Here is a 16,532-nt window from a genome sequence, read left to right on the forward strand (position 1 = left end):
TAAGACTGCAGTGAACTCAGCCAAAACAGACATTTTGAAACTTGAAACACATCTCTCCAAGAAACACAGAGAAAGGAGATGGCTCTTCACTATTTTGTCAGTTTGTAGGGTCTGGAGAGCAGTGTTTATTCTGGTAATGGTTGAGGCAGACCTTTGTTTCAATAAAGACTGGGGGGGGCACTGTTGGTCACAATGAGACACTGTGGAACAAAAGGTGAGCATCATTTTAGATAGCTTCAGCTGAAGCACAGACCGTTCCATGTTCTTTTCCCCCTCTCTTTAGTTTGCATTGCTAAGAACTCTGTTAAAGTTATTATGAATCAGCTCTGGCTTTTCATTTAAAAAAAAACAATTCTTCTTTATCATTCTTTTGTTTGTCTGTGCATTTCCAAAACAACAAAAGAAGTTTTTTGTAACCATGAGACATCTAATTGGATGCTGACAAGCTGAAGCATGTTCAGAAGAGGCCAAATAAAATAATGAAAAGTCTGGAAATGATGCCCTATGAGAAGACACTTCGTGAGATGGGTATGTTTAGCCTGGAGAAGAGATGGTAAAGAGGTGATATGACAGACCTGTTTAAATATTTGAAAGGATGTTATATTGAGGACGGTGCTAGCTTGTTTTCTGCTGCTCCAGAGACTAGGATCCGGAGCAATGGATGCAAGCTATAGGAAAAGAGGTTCCACCTAAACATTAGGAGAAACTTCCTGACAGTAAGAGTTGTTTGACAGTGGAACTCTACCTCAGAGTGTGGAGGAGAAGTCTCCTTCTTTGGAAATCTTTAAACAGCGGCTGGATGGCCACTTGTCAGGGGTGCTTTGATTGTGAGTTCCTACATGGCAGGGAGTTGGAATGAATGGCCCTTGCGGTCTCTTCCAACTCTATGATTATAAGAGAAGACTACCAAGGCCTCTGTAGAATCCTCAAATGATAACCACTAGCTAAGATGAAGGTGGTTGAAGCTGCCTGAGCAACTGTATTTCAAAATAACTCTTACCTTTAAAATTAATCACATTTTTAAAATGTGTATTTAAAACAGGCACTTACATTAAACTCGCCCTGAAGGCCTCTCTTCCTTCTGTCTTACCCAAAGTAGCCAAATGCTTTAGGCTGGAAGCCCAATTACTAAAATGCCATCCCCTCCTACCAATATTGAAAGGCCAAATTTCTCATCTGCCAAGATAAATAAATAAATGTATTTTTCACACAAGTATTTCCCTACTTTATATCACTTAGGGAGCCCTGTCTGCTAAGCAACCCCAGAGCCATGCCACATGATACTGTTTTAAGTCAGTTAACTGGTTCACATGGGGCATCTCTAAAATGACTTCCTTCTGAGTAGCATGTCACCTATTCATAAAAATTTATTTATTTATTTATTTCTATCCTGCCTTTCCCCCAGTTTAGGACTCAAAGCAGCTTACACCAAGTTTAAAAATGCATTATTAAAAATTCACTAGATTCACAGGTTAAAACAAGATTAAACAATGAAAACATTTAAAGCAAGATTAAAACATCTATCATTACACACACACTTTTTCCACAACTTTCCTGTGATCAGCACTTATTATTTTGGGTTTCTGAAGCAGCTACATTCTTGTCACAGAAAAATAAGTTACAATCCTATACAGAGTTATCTGGGAGAAAATCCCAGTAAATTCTACAGGATTTACCTCTGGGCAGGAACGTACATGATTACAATGTACAATACAACCCTTTTATCCACAGACGGTACGTTCCCAGATTTATCACAGGCAGTGAAAATGAAAGCAAACCCTGAATTTCTGGCAGAAGGTGACCATAGAATAGCACTGGAGGACCTCTAGATGCCTAAAGAGGTGTTCTTTCTAGGTATCTAGAGATCCTTCAGCTTGACTCTATGATTAACTTTTGTTTGAAGGTGACCACAGAGTCCACTTGCCTAGAGAGACCATTTTTTAACATAAGTGAAACTGCAGGTATTGGTCCTGCAAATACGGGGGTCATGCTGTACATAATAAACAATGCATGCTTACTTCCATATAAGTCCCACAAGTTTCAGATAAGCAGATATTAACTGAAGTCTAAACTGGACTTTTAAGAACCTAAGACAAAATACAATCTTTCCACAAATTCAGATGTAAATAAATTATTATTTTTTTCCACAATGGGACCAATATGATACAGGAAATATGCCATACCTTAAGGTGCTTGGCAGTCACTTCAGGTGTTTCATCATAACCACCAAAAGTGTTAGGAAGACCTAAAGGAATATTATGTGTTTAACTCAGCCATAATATATAGATAAAAAGACATTAATTTACATTTTCGATTTCAATTCAACAGAGCAAATAATTTCATACATACAACACACAGCAAAGTTTCCATACACATAAGTCTCAGCAAGCACTTTTTATTTCAAGAAAGATATTCAATAGTCCTTAAGCACTTTCTAGAGCAATTATTTGTTTTAGAACAATATAATAGCATCATTGCAGCAATGTTATTTCACTAGAGTTAATTAGTAAGTGCTCCATGGATAATAAATGAAAATTACTTGGTCTTTTCTTAAATATGTTCTCCCAATCTCCTGATTTAACTGTAAAATATTTGCTTTGCTATATTATCCAGTTTTATTTGCCTCCTTCTAAAAATAAATGTCTTTTTTCAGTAAAACCTCAACCAAAACATTAACACCCTGCAGTACAAAAACAACTGCTACAGTATTTAAGTATCAGTTTCAGTGCTATCAACAGATTCATTCACAAGCTGGACAGCTTCTTCCGCAGGAAAAATCTTAACAGAGATGGGTGTGTGTGTTAATATGTAGTCATTTACAGTATATATCCATTTTACTATTTCACATTTCAAGCATACTAACTTTATAGGAAAGCTGAAAAAAGATACTTTCTTGGACAATATACCGTAAATCATCACATGACTATAGTAAACTATCAGCCCTCCACATTGAAGCTTTGATTTTTGCGGCTTTATTTGTGGATTAATATGTTCTCTCTCAAAATCTCTAGGTCTTCCAGAGAATTTCTGCTAAAAATTGACCATAGGATTGTGCTGGAGGACATAGAGCTTACTAGAGAAAACATTTCTCTAGGTCCTCTATGGACTATGGTCAACTTCTTTGAGAAAGAGTTGCTCTGGAAGACCTAGAGATTCCTAGAGAGGTGAACAGGTTAAAAACATTGTGGATTTTTTTTATTTCAGCTTTTCCACTTTCCCATCGAATGTGGAGGGTCCACTGTATTCTGAGCAAGATCAGCACTAAAAGCCGCCTAGCTCTAGAATATTCTATGCAAAGCATTGCATAGGTGTTGGACTAATTTGTGAGAATTACAAAGACCTCTAAGAACTCAAATTTATTACCATATATTGCATGAACACATTCCCATAGAGGGGAGCCAGCACATGAGAGGAAAAACCAGGCCATTCCACCACCCTAGGACAGAGGTTGTAATTTCTTGCTACTTGCTTGCTGTTGGACTCAGCTGAAGGACTGATGCCTGTGAGAAACCAGAATCCAAGCTCTAAGCATCTAGCTAATTAGTGTGAAACAGCCAGCAAGGACCACCTACCTCTCAACAAGGACATAAAAGCTAGGTGCCTGCTAGGACTGAGCAGAGCCAGCACATGAGAGGAACAACCAGTCCACTCCATCACCATACGACAGGGTTTGTAACATCTACTGCCTACCTGTTTGCTTGCTGTTGCTAGCCTCATCTGGAGGACTGCTACAGGCTGTGATCCTAAAACAGCCAAATAGGTGCTACAAGGACGGCATAGGAGGGGAAGTAACCCAGGGAGCAGCCATCACAACAATGGGCAGGGGGAGATATGGCATGGGGAGTCAGTGCTTTTCTTCTGGGAGAAGGGGGAGTCACAGGGTGTTCGTTTCTCCCAAACTGCCGATGATAATTTTAACTGTTTTATTGTAATATGTTTTTAGAATTGTTATTTATGAGCCACTTTCAGTCCCTCCAAGGAGAAGGGTGGGATAGAAATCAGATAAATAAATAAATACAGAGATAATATAAATAATGTGGTCACCACAGAATCAGAGAGTTGGAAGGAATCACAAGGGCCATTAGCCCAACCCTGTCCCATATATGAAGATACAATCAGTTTCACTACTGTTGTATAGCCTAGAAATTTTTAATTGTCATATAGCCAAAATGGGGCCCTTTCCATTCAAAATCAGTTGAGCTAAGATGTAAAAAAGGTAACAGGACAAGCCAAAAGAGTAAGCCCACTCTTCTTCCAGAGAATTCTGGACATCTATGGTGTCATAATCAAGGGCCCAAATTTGACATGATGTTTTTGTATAGCATTGTTAGCATAGTGTTTAAATTGATCATAAACAATAGAATGCATACAAAAAAAAGATTTAAATGTACAGTATATGTTGTGGTAGGCAATGCATATTATTTGTACTGATACAGAAAAGTTAAGTTCTTTTAGAACTAGATTACCTGCATTAGGATAACAAATGATGTAGGCAGATGTACATTTCCCAATAGCTTCAATGAAAGGCCTCATTTCCACTGCTCCCAAAGCACAATTTAATCCAATGCTAGAAAGACATAACACAAATAAGAATATTTTTGGTGTTCATTTTAACAGAAACCAAAAAGGACTTAATGAAAATATGAGTATTAGAGTGCTGACATATGGGGTGGAAAAAACAGGCCAAGTAAAGCAGTTTCCACCTGCTTTGAAGGCAGGGTGTTTCAATAACACACACCTCCAAAGCAGGTAGAAACCAGATTAAAACTGTCATCCAGGGATTCAAAAGAGAGCAAAAAGAAGCAGTGACAGTCTGACCTAAAGGCGGAAAATACACCCCTAAAAAGAATGGAGCTGGTGTACCTAAGCGGTTGGGGCAGCAATGCAAAAAAGTGAAAGTGTGACATCACCAATAGATATAAGTACTGTAGAATCATAGAATCATCATAGAGTTGGAAGAGACCACAAGGGCCATCCAGTCCAACACCCTGTCATTCAGGATCTCACAATCAAAGCATCCCTAACACATGACCCTCTATCCTCTGTTTAAAGACCTCTGAAGGAGGAGACTCCATTACTCTCAAGAGTGTGTGTTCCAGTGTTGAACAGTTCTTACTGTGAGGACATTCCTCCTAATGTTTAGGTGGAATCTCGTTTCCTGTAGCTTGCATCCATTGTTCCCGGTCCTATTCTTTGAAGCAGCAGAAGACAAGCTTGCTCCATCCTCAATATGATACCCCTTCAAATACTTAAACAGGGCTATTGTACGACCTCTTAACCATCTCTACTCCAGGCATACACAACATATACAAATCAGACAGTCCAAGAGTGGGCATGGGTGATGGAGGGGTATGTAAGGGAAGGCATGATTGTGTTTTGCCAGTGTTTTAATGGGTACACCAATGCTCTGATGCCCTGTACTGTTGGAGGATCGCAGGTGCAACTATTTGGCCAATCAAACAGGTGGCCATCCAATCGGATGGCATCTACGTTAGGCAGTTGCCAGTGATGTGTTTGTGCGACGGTAAATGCATGGTGGGGAGGCGACCAAAAGCAATTACCTAGCAGCATGGCTTGATGCCATGGCATGCAATTGGGCCATACACATTCGAATTACCTTGAGAGCGGCTGGTGCAGACTGCAGGGTTTCAACTTGCTACCAGAAAATGCAGGTTTGAGCCACTTTTCTTGCCTGTCTGTACCGGGCCTATGACTCTAGAGACCAGGGTTCGAATCCCTGCTCAGCCACAGGAACCCAGTCAGTGACCTTGACCAAGTCATAATCTCTCAACTTCAGAGGAAAGCAAAGACAAACCTCCGCTGAGCAAATCGTGCCAGATAAACTCTGTAATAGGTTTGCCTTTGGGCTGCAATACGTCAGAAATAACTTGAAGGTACACAACCACAAAAACAACAGCCTGTTACAAGCAACATATTTCACATAGACCGACAGCCATGATGTCTGAGGAATTTATCTGAGAATCACTGACATATCTATCTTGCAGAAACTGTGGAAGCCTTTACCTAGATTATCATCTTCTTAGGCTGCCAAGAAGGTGGGATATAAATGTACTACACAAATAAACAATAGTGTGATTATATGTAATGTGAGATAAATGTACAAGAATAAGTACATAGGGAGATATATTCAGTTATTTAGAAAAGAGACAATATGAATTCTTGGGAGTAGTGGTAGTCTCATCTCCTCTGTTATCAGTTTTCCATGTGTGCAAAATGACAACCTGAAGAGAAGTTATTCTCCCACAAGTGAAGGCTCTCCACCTGACTGAGGATCCAGAAAAATTTGTGTTCCTGGTGTCAGAAAATAAAGCCTGAAATAAAATGTCCAGATGTGGAAAAGAGTGACAAAGGTAACTATGGGTCACTTGCAGCATGGTGACCAAGTTATTGGATACAGAAGGGTCAGAACAGGTGATATCTCTGCAAGGTCATCATGTGCTGGAAAGCACTATGAAGTATTGTAAAACTACTGTAAATATGCATAGTCATCTTGCTTGGGGGACAAGAATTAAGGTGACATAGCAGGAAGAGGCTGGGCTTAGTGGCCGTATGGCAAAAGTGTATATAAAGGTCAAGTCTCATTGTACAGTGTGGGTTGTTGCTTGATGGTGGTGGATGTATAGTGAAAGTAGCTTTAGAATCTTTATATATAGCAACTGAAAATTAAAAGAGCCTCTTTGAAGAGACATCTGTTTTGGTGTGCTTTATCAGCTCTGGAGGGAAGGAGGAGATTCCTGAACAGCCACACAGCTCCAAGACAGTTTACTTGGTGGCTATCCTGGCATGAAGCTTCAGTGTAAACCTACACAGGTTGCACATCACATTCTCTACACCTGAACACATGAGAAAGTTCCTTCTGTACCAAACCCTCCCCTCTTCAGACTATCTATCTCTACGCTCAGTGAAGATTAGTGTCTCACCTACTCAGGCATTCATATTAACTATTTTGTAAATACCTGAATAGGTCTGGTGTTGACATTAAAGGGAACTAGGCAAACTGAATGTCTTAAAGCCTAGGTAAGGGTCATTTGAAGCTTCCAGGTCATGGTTTTGGACATATTTATTTATTTATTTACAAATGGGAGTACAGTACTATTGACACCAGGGTGAAATACCATAGAAAGCTCAGAGGTTTTAACCACCACACATCTGATCACAGAGACCCTGTTGGGGTATCTATAAAATTTTCACAGTGAAATCCCAAACATGTATGTAAGGCTATGTTTTGCTGAACTACTTAGGTTTGGAGAAAAGCTATCTTCATTTTAGAACAGAATGAGGCACATCCTCTCATCTTCTGTGAATGTCTGGTATATTGCTTTGTTAAGCTGCAAGAGCTGTATTATTCATCATCGCTAAATCATCATGAACATTACATTAAAACATTGTGAAAACATACATAAAATACCACCAGTAATGTATCAGTAAAAATAACAGAAGCAAGACATTTAAGTGTTATCACAGTGGAATCAAAAATAAAGTTTGTTTTAGCACAGTGTAAGCAGCACAGTGTTGTGCTTTGAGCATTGGACCAGGACTCTGGAAACCAAAGTTCGAATCCCCACTCAGCCATGGAAATGCACCGGGTGATCGTGGCCAAGTCACACTCTCTCAGACTCAAAGGAAGTCAAAGGCAATCTCCTCTGAACAAATCTTGCCAAGAAAACCCAGGGATAGGGTGATCATAAGTCAGAAACAACTTGAAAGCAGACAACAACAAAAACTGTTTTAGCCTAGGCTCTATGTCAAAGAGCAAATAAATTGAGAGAGAGAAATCTTCACAAATCTTCAAGTAGAATAATCCTTTATGACTTTATTAAATATATGGTGAAAGAACTGGGCATGAATGCATATCATCCTGCACACACACACCCCAAATACAAACTTTAGGTTGACTGAAAAATGCTTCTGTAAGCATACCCATTCTGCATCATTATGTTTAACACAAGGGCTTAAAAAAAACTGCAGGTAGCAAGGACCATTTTTTTAAAAGGCATTCTCGTGTTTCTTTTTCACACACACACAAAATGAGATGTACACTTGTCAAATGGGTAAGTTCTTCTCATAGTGATATAACAGGCCACTGTCACATCATCACAAACCAGCATTGCAGTGACTTGCTTTTAAAGAAAATGGCTCCTTTTTGCTGTTCCCTCTATGCTGATGAAATTCAGTACCACAGTAGTAGTGAGGGACATGAAAATAGGTATAGGTCCTCATATGGTCCATGGATCATGTGCTGCCCTCCTTGTTCTACCTATTAGGGTGTTGACAAGCTTGAGTATGTCCAGAGGAGGACATCCAAAATGGTGAAAGGTCTGGAAACCTTGCCCAGTGGCTTAGGGAGGTGTGTATATTTAGCCTGTGGTAGAAAAGGGTAAGGGGTGACATGATAGCCACATTTTAAAATGTGAAGGGATGTCACATTGGGGACAGAGCAAGCTTGTTTTCTGCTGCTCCAGAGACTAGGACATGGAGCAATGTATTCAAACTACAGGAAAAGAGATGCCACCTTAACATTAGAACAATTTCCTGATGGTAAGAGCTTTTCAAAAGTGGAATATGCGTGGAGTTTTCTTTTTCTTTAGAGGTTTTTAAACAGAGGCTGGGTGCCCATCTGTCAGGGGTGCTTTGTTTGAATATAACTGCATGGCAGGGAGCTGGATCAATTTGATCTCTCCAGAGCTCCACAGTGCTAAGAGAAATAAGAGACAGGCATTTCAATAAATGATTACAATCATGTACCTCAGGTCTTTTCTATTTCTCCTTCCTGAAGATGTATTTATTTGATGTATATTGAACCAGCTTCAACTGGTTCAAAATATGGCAGCCAGACTGGTCACGGAAAAAATCTAGATTAGTCTGAATAACACCTGTCCTAAAAACTCTACACTGGCTGCCTATCAGCTTCCAGGCATAGTACAAGGTGTTGGTGATTACCTTTAAAGCCCTACATGGCTTGGGTGCAGCTTACTTGCGGGAATGCCTTCTCCCATATAATCCTTCTCGCACACTCAGGTCCTCTGGAAAGAATCTATTGCAGCCAAATAAAACCAGGCTGATTGCGACTTCCCATAGGACCCTTCTCAACTGCCGCTCCAAAAATTTAGAATGACCTGCCGGAGGATATCCATCACATCACATCTCAAGAGGCCTTCAAAAAGGCAATTAAAACAGGACTCTTTCGGCGGACCTTCCCAGACTGACCTCCTACCAGACTAGGACTATCCGCCCACCCAAATTAGCTTGCTTTTTATTGTTATTTTAATTGTTTTAACTGATGCTGTTGTTTAATACATGGTTTTATGTATACTGTAGTAATTGGGGCTAGGGAAGGGTTAGAGGGTTGAGGAATTGAGGAAATGATTTTTATGTGTTCGTTTGTATAATTTTTATTTGAATTCTGTTGTTACCTGCCTCGATCCTCCGGGAGAGGTGGGATACAAATAAATATTATTATTATTATTATTATTATTATTATTATTATTATTATTTCAAATGGTTTTGCAATAGGGCAAAACTTCATGATACATATGCAGACACTATAAAATCCATACCGTTTCTTTTTGATTTGGTATGTAGTTGAATACAAAAAGTAAGGGATGGACCACAAACCATTTACAGTGCACCCGCGACATATGCGGTCACACCATACATGGCTTATACTGAAGCCATGCAGCAAAAGAATGAATGGCAGACACGCTGCAAGCATGAGCCCCATTGTATTCAATGGGGCTTGAGCATACACATTTTTTGCCTTGCACGGGGGGGGGGGGGGGTGTTTCCAGAACAGATCCCCCACATAAGGTAAGGGCCCACTGTACATTAGAATCTGGCAGCAGGCAAATGGGCCTACCAGAGGATTTGTTTAAGTAGTCCTAGGAAGAACAAAACCTAGGTGGATTCACTTAATCGAGGAAGCCCCAGATTTTAAATCTGCAAGATCCAAACAGGGCTGTTAAGAAGAGGGTCTCTTGGAGAGCTCTCTTTATAAGGTCACCATACCTTGAAGCCAACATGACAGCAGTTAACAACAATATCACAAACAGAAAATCATAGGATTCCACAGGGTATCTCCATGGCAGTTAATTGATAAACTGGTTAGTGTAAAAGGCCCTTAGAAGAAGGCTAAGTGTGACCCTGGAGCAACATGCAGCCTCCCATGTCTGCTTTTATGGCACTAAGTCTACCAACAACAAGAAAGGGTGAATAGCATGCCATGGAAGTTACCAGAGCAACAATTAATATTTCAAATAAGTTTCAGGGGCTGTCTGCACTGTTTAGTGTTAAGGTAAAAAAATACAATACAGTAGGTCTGCCATATCCATGAGGGATCCATTCACAGGCTTACCCCAGACAGCGAAATTCACAAATAGTAGCAAATCCTTTTTGTTTTTGATAAGAAAAATGATGCAGCTATTGGGACAAGTATAGAGCTTCGAGAGGAATCTTTCTTAATAATATAAGCATTTTACAAGCATAAGCACTTTTCAAACAGAAACACTTTATATTGTAAGTGCAAGCATTTTACTAACTGTACAAGCACAAGAATATTATGCAAACCTATCCCAGATATGCCTATCTCTGGTGTAATTAGATCAATTCATGTAGAGTATTACCAGAGGCTTTCTATCTTTGCCAAATAACATTTCCCATCCCAAGGAAATTACGGTAACAGTTTTCATCTCCTTTGGGATACATCTCAGGCATTCAATGGTCACTCATTAATGGTCTTTATACTGTGAGCAAAGACCAAAGGAGAACAACAGAGTGGATTCAAACAGAATAACATTCATGTATATGTAATACATATATGTAAGCAATAAAAGGAACAGGTGAGAAAGTATGCAAGATGTTTTTTGAAGACTGCCAAAAAAAAATAAACTAAAGAAATGAAGAACTGACACATTTGACTAATAAATAAGGGCTTCAACTGGATTAATCTTCCTGCCAATTTAAGATGCACATGTAAAGTTCTGGGATAACTACAGTAGAGGATGAAAAACAGCAAAGCAAAATGCATGGTTAATGTTACCAAAAGCTCCATGCTTCTGAATCTATCTTAGAAAAACCAGTAAGACCATATTGCTACAGTTTTATCATAAGCAGACTATTGAATATCATATTCTCTCACCAGAGAGGCTCACTGTGAGATATACTGATAACAAATGCTTCCCCGGTCTGGCCAGAGAGGGTACGTCCACTTTTATCAACAATAGTTCCAGACACCTAAAGAATGCAAGGGTGATAGAGGGAAAAACAAAAATCGTAAATTAAGAAGTCTACAAACAACAGAAGCTAAACCGAAGCAAACAATGCCCAATTAACAATCAGAGGAGACATTCAGGGTGCTGACCATTCTGTGCAACCACCTTTGTGAACAACATTGGTCTGGTCACAATGTATAAAATATTAACTCTCATCTGTCTAAAAGCAAAACAAGGTGAAAAAAGGAAACTTATTTAAATATACACTTAGGGAATCTGAACATTATACAGAGATGTGACAGAGTCACTGGGCAGACTTGGTTTCCTGACAGCCAATCCCGTTTCAGGCCAACTGTGAGGGAGGAGCTGCCAGGGAAGTAGTAGATATAAAAGAGAGGTGAAGAAAGTTGAAAGGAATTGAGTTAAGAGAAGGATACTGAATGGGAGAGAAAGTATTAGAGATTGTAAAGAGGAAACTGTGAAATGCCTGCAACTGTAATATTATGTAACCATATCACATGGGAACTATGCTATCTATGTTACATTCTTGCTAAATGTTATTCAATGAAGTCATTGTTTATTTGTTACAACAGAAGTCTCTGCGTGTGTAATTTCTAAACCACATAGGCTCATATAAATACATTACCGAAGATATTAAGCTTATAAGAGGAAGACTCTTGGGGCCCTAGCCTTGATACATTTAGGGAAAGTGTATAAAGGATGGATGCTGGGCAGATATAAGGGACCTTCTAATTAGCTTATACATTATAAACCGCTTAGGGAGTGCTTAAGTGCACTGATATGCGGTATAGAAATGTACATGCAATTTCTTATAAAACATAATCTCAAGGCATTGAGAGGAGGTCGCATCACGAGAAATCATCATACAAACACATACACACACACACACAACACACACACACACTCTCTCCAGTAAATGATTTTTTCCTTTTTTTTAAAGGGAACACTCATTAATTCTATAATAGGATGAAAAACTCCTCCTTCCCCTCCTCCTCTTCCTCTCCATCTCCTTCAGTCTATAATTTGGCCTTTGAGAATTTCATTTTGACATTCTTTTAAATACCACAATTTCCAATGCCTTCTTTTACTTTGGCATTATATTTCCATCACTGCATATAAATGGAGCCTGACTGATGTAATACTCTCAGCACTAAAAAGTCTCCCAAATCTTAAAGGATCGCCATGGAAACAAATAGCACATAACACAAACTAAAGTTCTGGTCATTCAACAATATTACTTCATCCTACAATCAGATACTGCTCAACCGAAGACATAGACAAAAGTAAGTTCCCTTTTTGCCAAAGCCTTCTCTAACATGCTAATTCAACAGAAACTCTCAGAAGTGCCTCAAATGAACAAAACCTATAAATTATAAGGTAGTTTTGGTATCACAAATAGGACAAATTAGAGTGAATTCATTATTTCTTCCACATAATTAATTATACTTAATCCATCCACATCACTGAGCCAGGGAGAAGTTTCCAATTCAAGCTATCCTTGTTTCATGCATGCACATCACGGAGTACAGTGAGCACACTACAGCATTCAGTGACAACATTCTCCTCCTTGGCCAGCTACCTTCAAAGCATGATGCACTCCAACGGGAATAGCCCCAGACAACTAGAACTCAGCTGCACTGAACCAACAAAGCCTTCATGCCAGCCTCTTTCCCTAGGTATGCAGGCTGCTCCTAGAAGAAGCAGAGGGTTACACAAGGGGTCATACAGGAGAGCTGGCAACGTGATGCTTGAGATAAACCACAGGAGGTCTTTATTGGCTACTGAACAGTCAAGCAAGGTTAGAACATACTTGAAAAAAATACACATAAAAGGTAGCTGGCCAAATTCACAGAATCCAGAGGGAATGCAGAGCTGCATACTGTGAACAATAACCTTATTTAAATTTTTAGCCTGCAGGGGTTTGGGACAGGAGATACTACATTTTAAACATAAAATATGTTTTGTAAGCAGGGGAAGTACTACAATTGGTGAAATCACAGCTTCTCCTCTCCAATGTTGTCAACTAATGCCAGCAAAAATAAGGTCTTATGTCCACTTCAATAACTGCCACTGGCAAGTGTCCAAGGAGGAGCACTGCAGACTAGCTCCCTGTATGCCCAACTGTGCAATGTAGTACACTGGCAGTATCATTAACAGAGTTGTTGTTGTTAACTGCCTTCAAGTTGATTTTGACCCAAGTTGACCCTGTGGATGAGACATCTCCAAGACTCCCTGTCCTCCACTGTTCTGCTCAGTTGCATGGCTTCTCAGAATGTATCCAAAATACAACAGCCTTGAGTTTGCCATCTTGGCTTCCAGGGAAACATTTGGCTTGATCTTCTCTAGGACCCATTTGTTTGTCTTTTTGGCTGTCCACAAGATCCTCAGTATTCTTCTCCAGCACCACATCTCAAATGAATTGATTTTCTTCTTATCTTCTTTCTCAACTGTCCAGCTCTCACATCTATACATGGTAATAGGGAAAACAATGGCTTGTATGATTCTAACTTTTGTGTATAACTTTTGTGTTTAGTTGTATTGTGTTGTATTGTGTTACTAATCTTGACAGCTTTAAAAAGGCGATCAAAACTGATCTCTTCCGACAGGCCTTCCTGAATTAGCTTCTCAGTCGCCTCCCACTGACTACCCTATCTTGTCCGTTTTAATAATTTTAATTGTATTGTTTTATTGTTGCTGTTTATTGTTTTGATTTATTGGTTATGGTGGGTGGGTGGGTTTATAGAGTATTGTATGTTGGTAAATAAAGCCAAAAGGAAAATGTCCAGATGTGACAATGAGGCAAATGGTCATGTACTGCTTGTTAACCAGGGAATTGATTGCAGATGGAGGTTATATCAGCAGATGGAAGTACAAGGTCATTGTGTGCCAGAGAGCACGCAGTGCTCATGCAAATATCCAGTGTCATTCTGGAAGGAGGACAATAATTCAGGTGGCACAGGAAATGATGACAGCAAGAGGCTAGGCAAAGTGGCCACATAGGAAAAATGTATATAAAGTCCAGATTTCTACTGTACAGTGTGGGTTTGTGTCTGTGGTGGATGTGAAATAGCTATTGTTAGTGCGTTCCTTTCTAATCAGCAACTCTAAGAAATAAAGTGCCTCTTCAGAGATAAACCAGACTTCAGTTTGCTTTCATCTACATCCTAACGCAGGCTTCCAGAGATAATCTGCATGCTCAATTCTGCTACAACATTGTATTTTACTGTATTTTAATGCTTTTTACTACTGTATCTTTTAATACTAATCTTTTCCAGTTCATTCATAGCCACCCTCCCCATTTGTAATTTTCTTCTGATTTTCTGACTGTAGTCCCTGTTTCTATCAATGGTTGATCCCAGGTATAAACATTCTTTTACTATTTCTATTTCTTCATTGTCTAGGTTGTCTAGATTCTGCATTGTCATTATTTTTGTTTTCTTTATGTTCAACAGTAAGCCCACCTTTTGCACTTTCTTCCTTGATCTTCCTTAGTAGTCATTCCAGGACTCTGAGGTTTTCTGCTAGTATTATGGTGTCATCTGCGTATCTTAAATTGTTGATATTCCTTCTTCCTATTTTCACTCCTCTTTCTGTGTCCAAGCCTGCTTTCCTTACAATATGTTCTGTGCATAAGCTAAACAGGTAGGTTGATAAGAGGCAGCCTTATCTGATCCCTTTGCCAACTGTTTCTCCATGTGTTGTTCCAACAGTGGCCTCTGGTCCTAAGTACAGATTTCTCATCAGGACTACAGTACCTGATGTGTTGCCACTCCTATGTCTTTAAGGGCATTCTATAGCCTTTCGTGGTCTATGCAGTCATAGGCTTCGCTGTAGTCTATCAAGCACATGCTGATTTTCTTTAGGAACTCCCTGGTGCACTCCATTATGTTTGCAATGTGGACCCTATAGCCTGTTCCTTTCCTGAACCCTCCTTGCACCTCTGGGATTTCTCTCTCCATGTATGGTTGGAGTCTATGTTGCAGAATTTTGAGCATGATTTTGCTTGCGTGGGAGATTAGTGCTATGGTCTTATAGTTGCTGCAGTCTTTTGTGTCTCCTTTTTTGTGGATGGGGATGTATATTGAATATTTCCAATGTGTTGGCCATCGTTTTGTTTTCCATATCTGTTGACATATGTTGTTTAGCACTAGAGTTGACTCTTGTCATTGTGGATTGCAGCAGTTAAATTGAAATATCATCTTTTCCTGGTTGTTTTTTATAATTTCTCTTATTGCAGTTTCCATCTCGCTTTTTAGAATTTGGGGTTCATCTTCATATGGCTCTTCATTCCATGTGTCCTTCATTTTATCATCTCTTTTATATTAACAGAGTACCCTTAGTCAGTCAGAAAGACTGCAGTGATATGCAATCCAGAAATAACAGTGTTGGTCAAATTCATTTATCGCTTAATTAGTTTAGAAAAATCTTTGTTCTACAATTTCTAGAATGATCTGGCCTACATGCCCAGCATCCATCCTAGTTCAAAACAGTACATTCTTTCAGGCTGACATGATGGTAGTGATGCTTTATAATGTGCACTTGGAAATCAGAAGGATCTTGAAACAGAAATCTGATATTTAGGACTAAGTAGTGTATAACATAAAGTGTTCATGAACAGAGATATGGTGATCTGGGAAAACTTCCCAGAAAATTTTCCACATATTGCCCTCCCTATGTTTATCCATAGTTGTCTGGGCTATTGTACTGCAACTGAACATGTTAGGTGGGCTAAATATAGAATATCGTTTCTAACTATTCCTCTAAGGATGGCAACACTCACAAACCGCAGTGCTCAGAAGAAAGGACTAATAAATGAATGCATTGCTAAGTTTGTTTCTCTTTCACAAGGAGTCAAGACAAAATGCAGTAAGTTGCCTGTGTCCACAGATTCACATCCATCCTTTAATGAAGTGCTGAACTAGTTGTACTGAATCCTCAACTTGAAACACAACTGATTTAATACTTGAATGAAGCTGAAAGAATCACAGTTCTACCTCAGCAAAAAAAGGGGGAAGTGCTGATACAGTAAATGATATGTCAGGCACAGCTCTCCTTAGGGATGTGCCTTAAAAATATTTATTGTTCTTTCAGTGGTAGTCATTTTTTGTTACTTTCTTTACATTATGATACATATCCCAATAAAATAATATCCACATAAAGCTTTGAATGTCTTTGAACACTGCATCTAAACCAAATGTACTACATCTGACGACATTATTTAAAGCACCAGAAAATATTCTATCAAACAGTCATACCTTTATTAGCCAATAGAAATGTACAAGG

General features: G+C 39.2%; 1 protein-coding gene across 1 annotated transcript in view; it reads right to left on the reverse strand.

The window, feature by feature from the left end:
* MTR (5-methyltetrahydrofolate-homocysteine methyltransferase) overlaps positions 1–16,532 on the reverse strand; it is a 113,719-nt gene that overhangs the window by 70,889 nt on the left and 26,298 nt on the right. The window contains exons 8-10 of the mRNA XM_042474173.1: positions 11,156–11,250; positions 4,467–4,567; positions 2,184–2,245 (exon numbers count right to left, since the gene is read on the reverse strand). Coding sequence (XP_042330107.1) covers positions 2,184–2,245; positions 4,467–4,567; positions 11,156–11,250 — 258 coding nt within the window. The remainder of the gene's footprint in view (positions 1–2,183; positions 2,246–4,466; positions 4,568–11,155; positions 11,251–16,532) is intronic.

Source organism: Sceloporus undulatus, chromosome 1 (assembly GCF_019175285.1).
Source record: "Sceloporus undulatus isolate JIND9_A2432 ecotype Alabama chromosome 1, SceUnd_v1.1, whole genome shotgun sequence".
NCBI lineage: Eukaryota > Metazoa > Chordata > Lepidosauria > Squamata > Phrynosomatidae > Sceloporus > Sceloporus undulatus.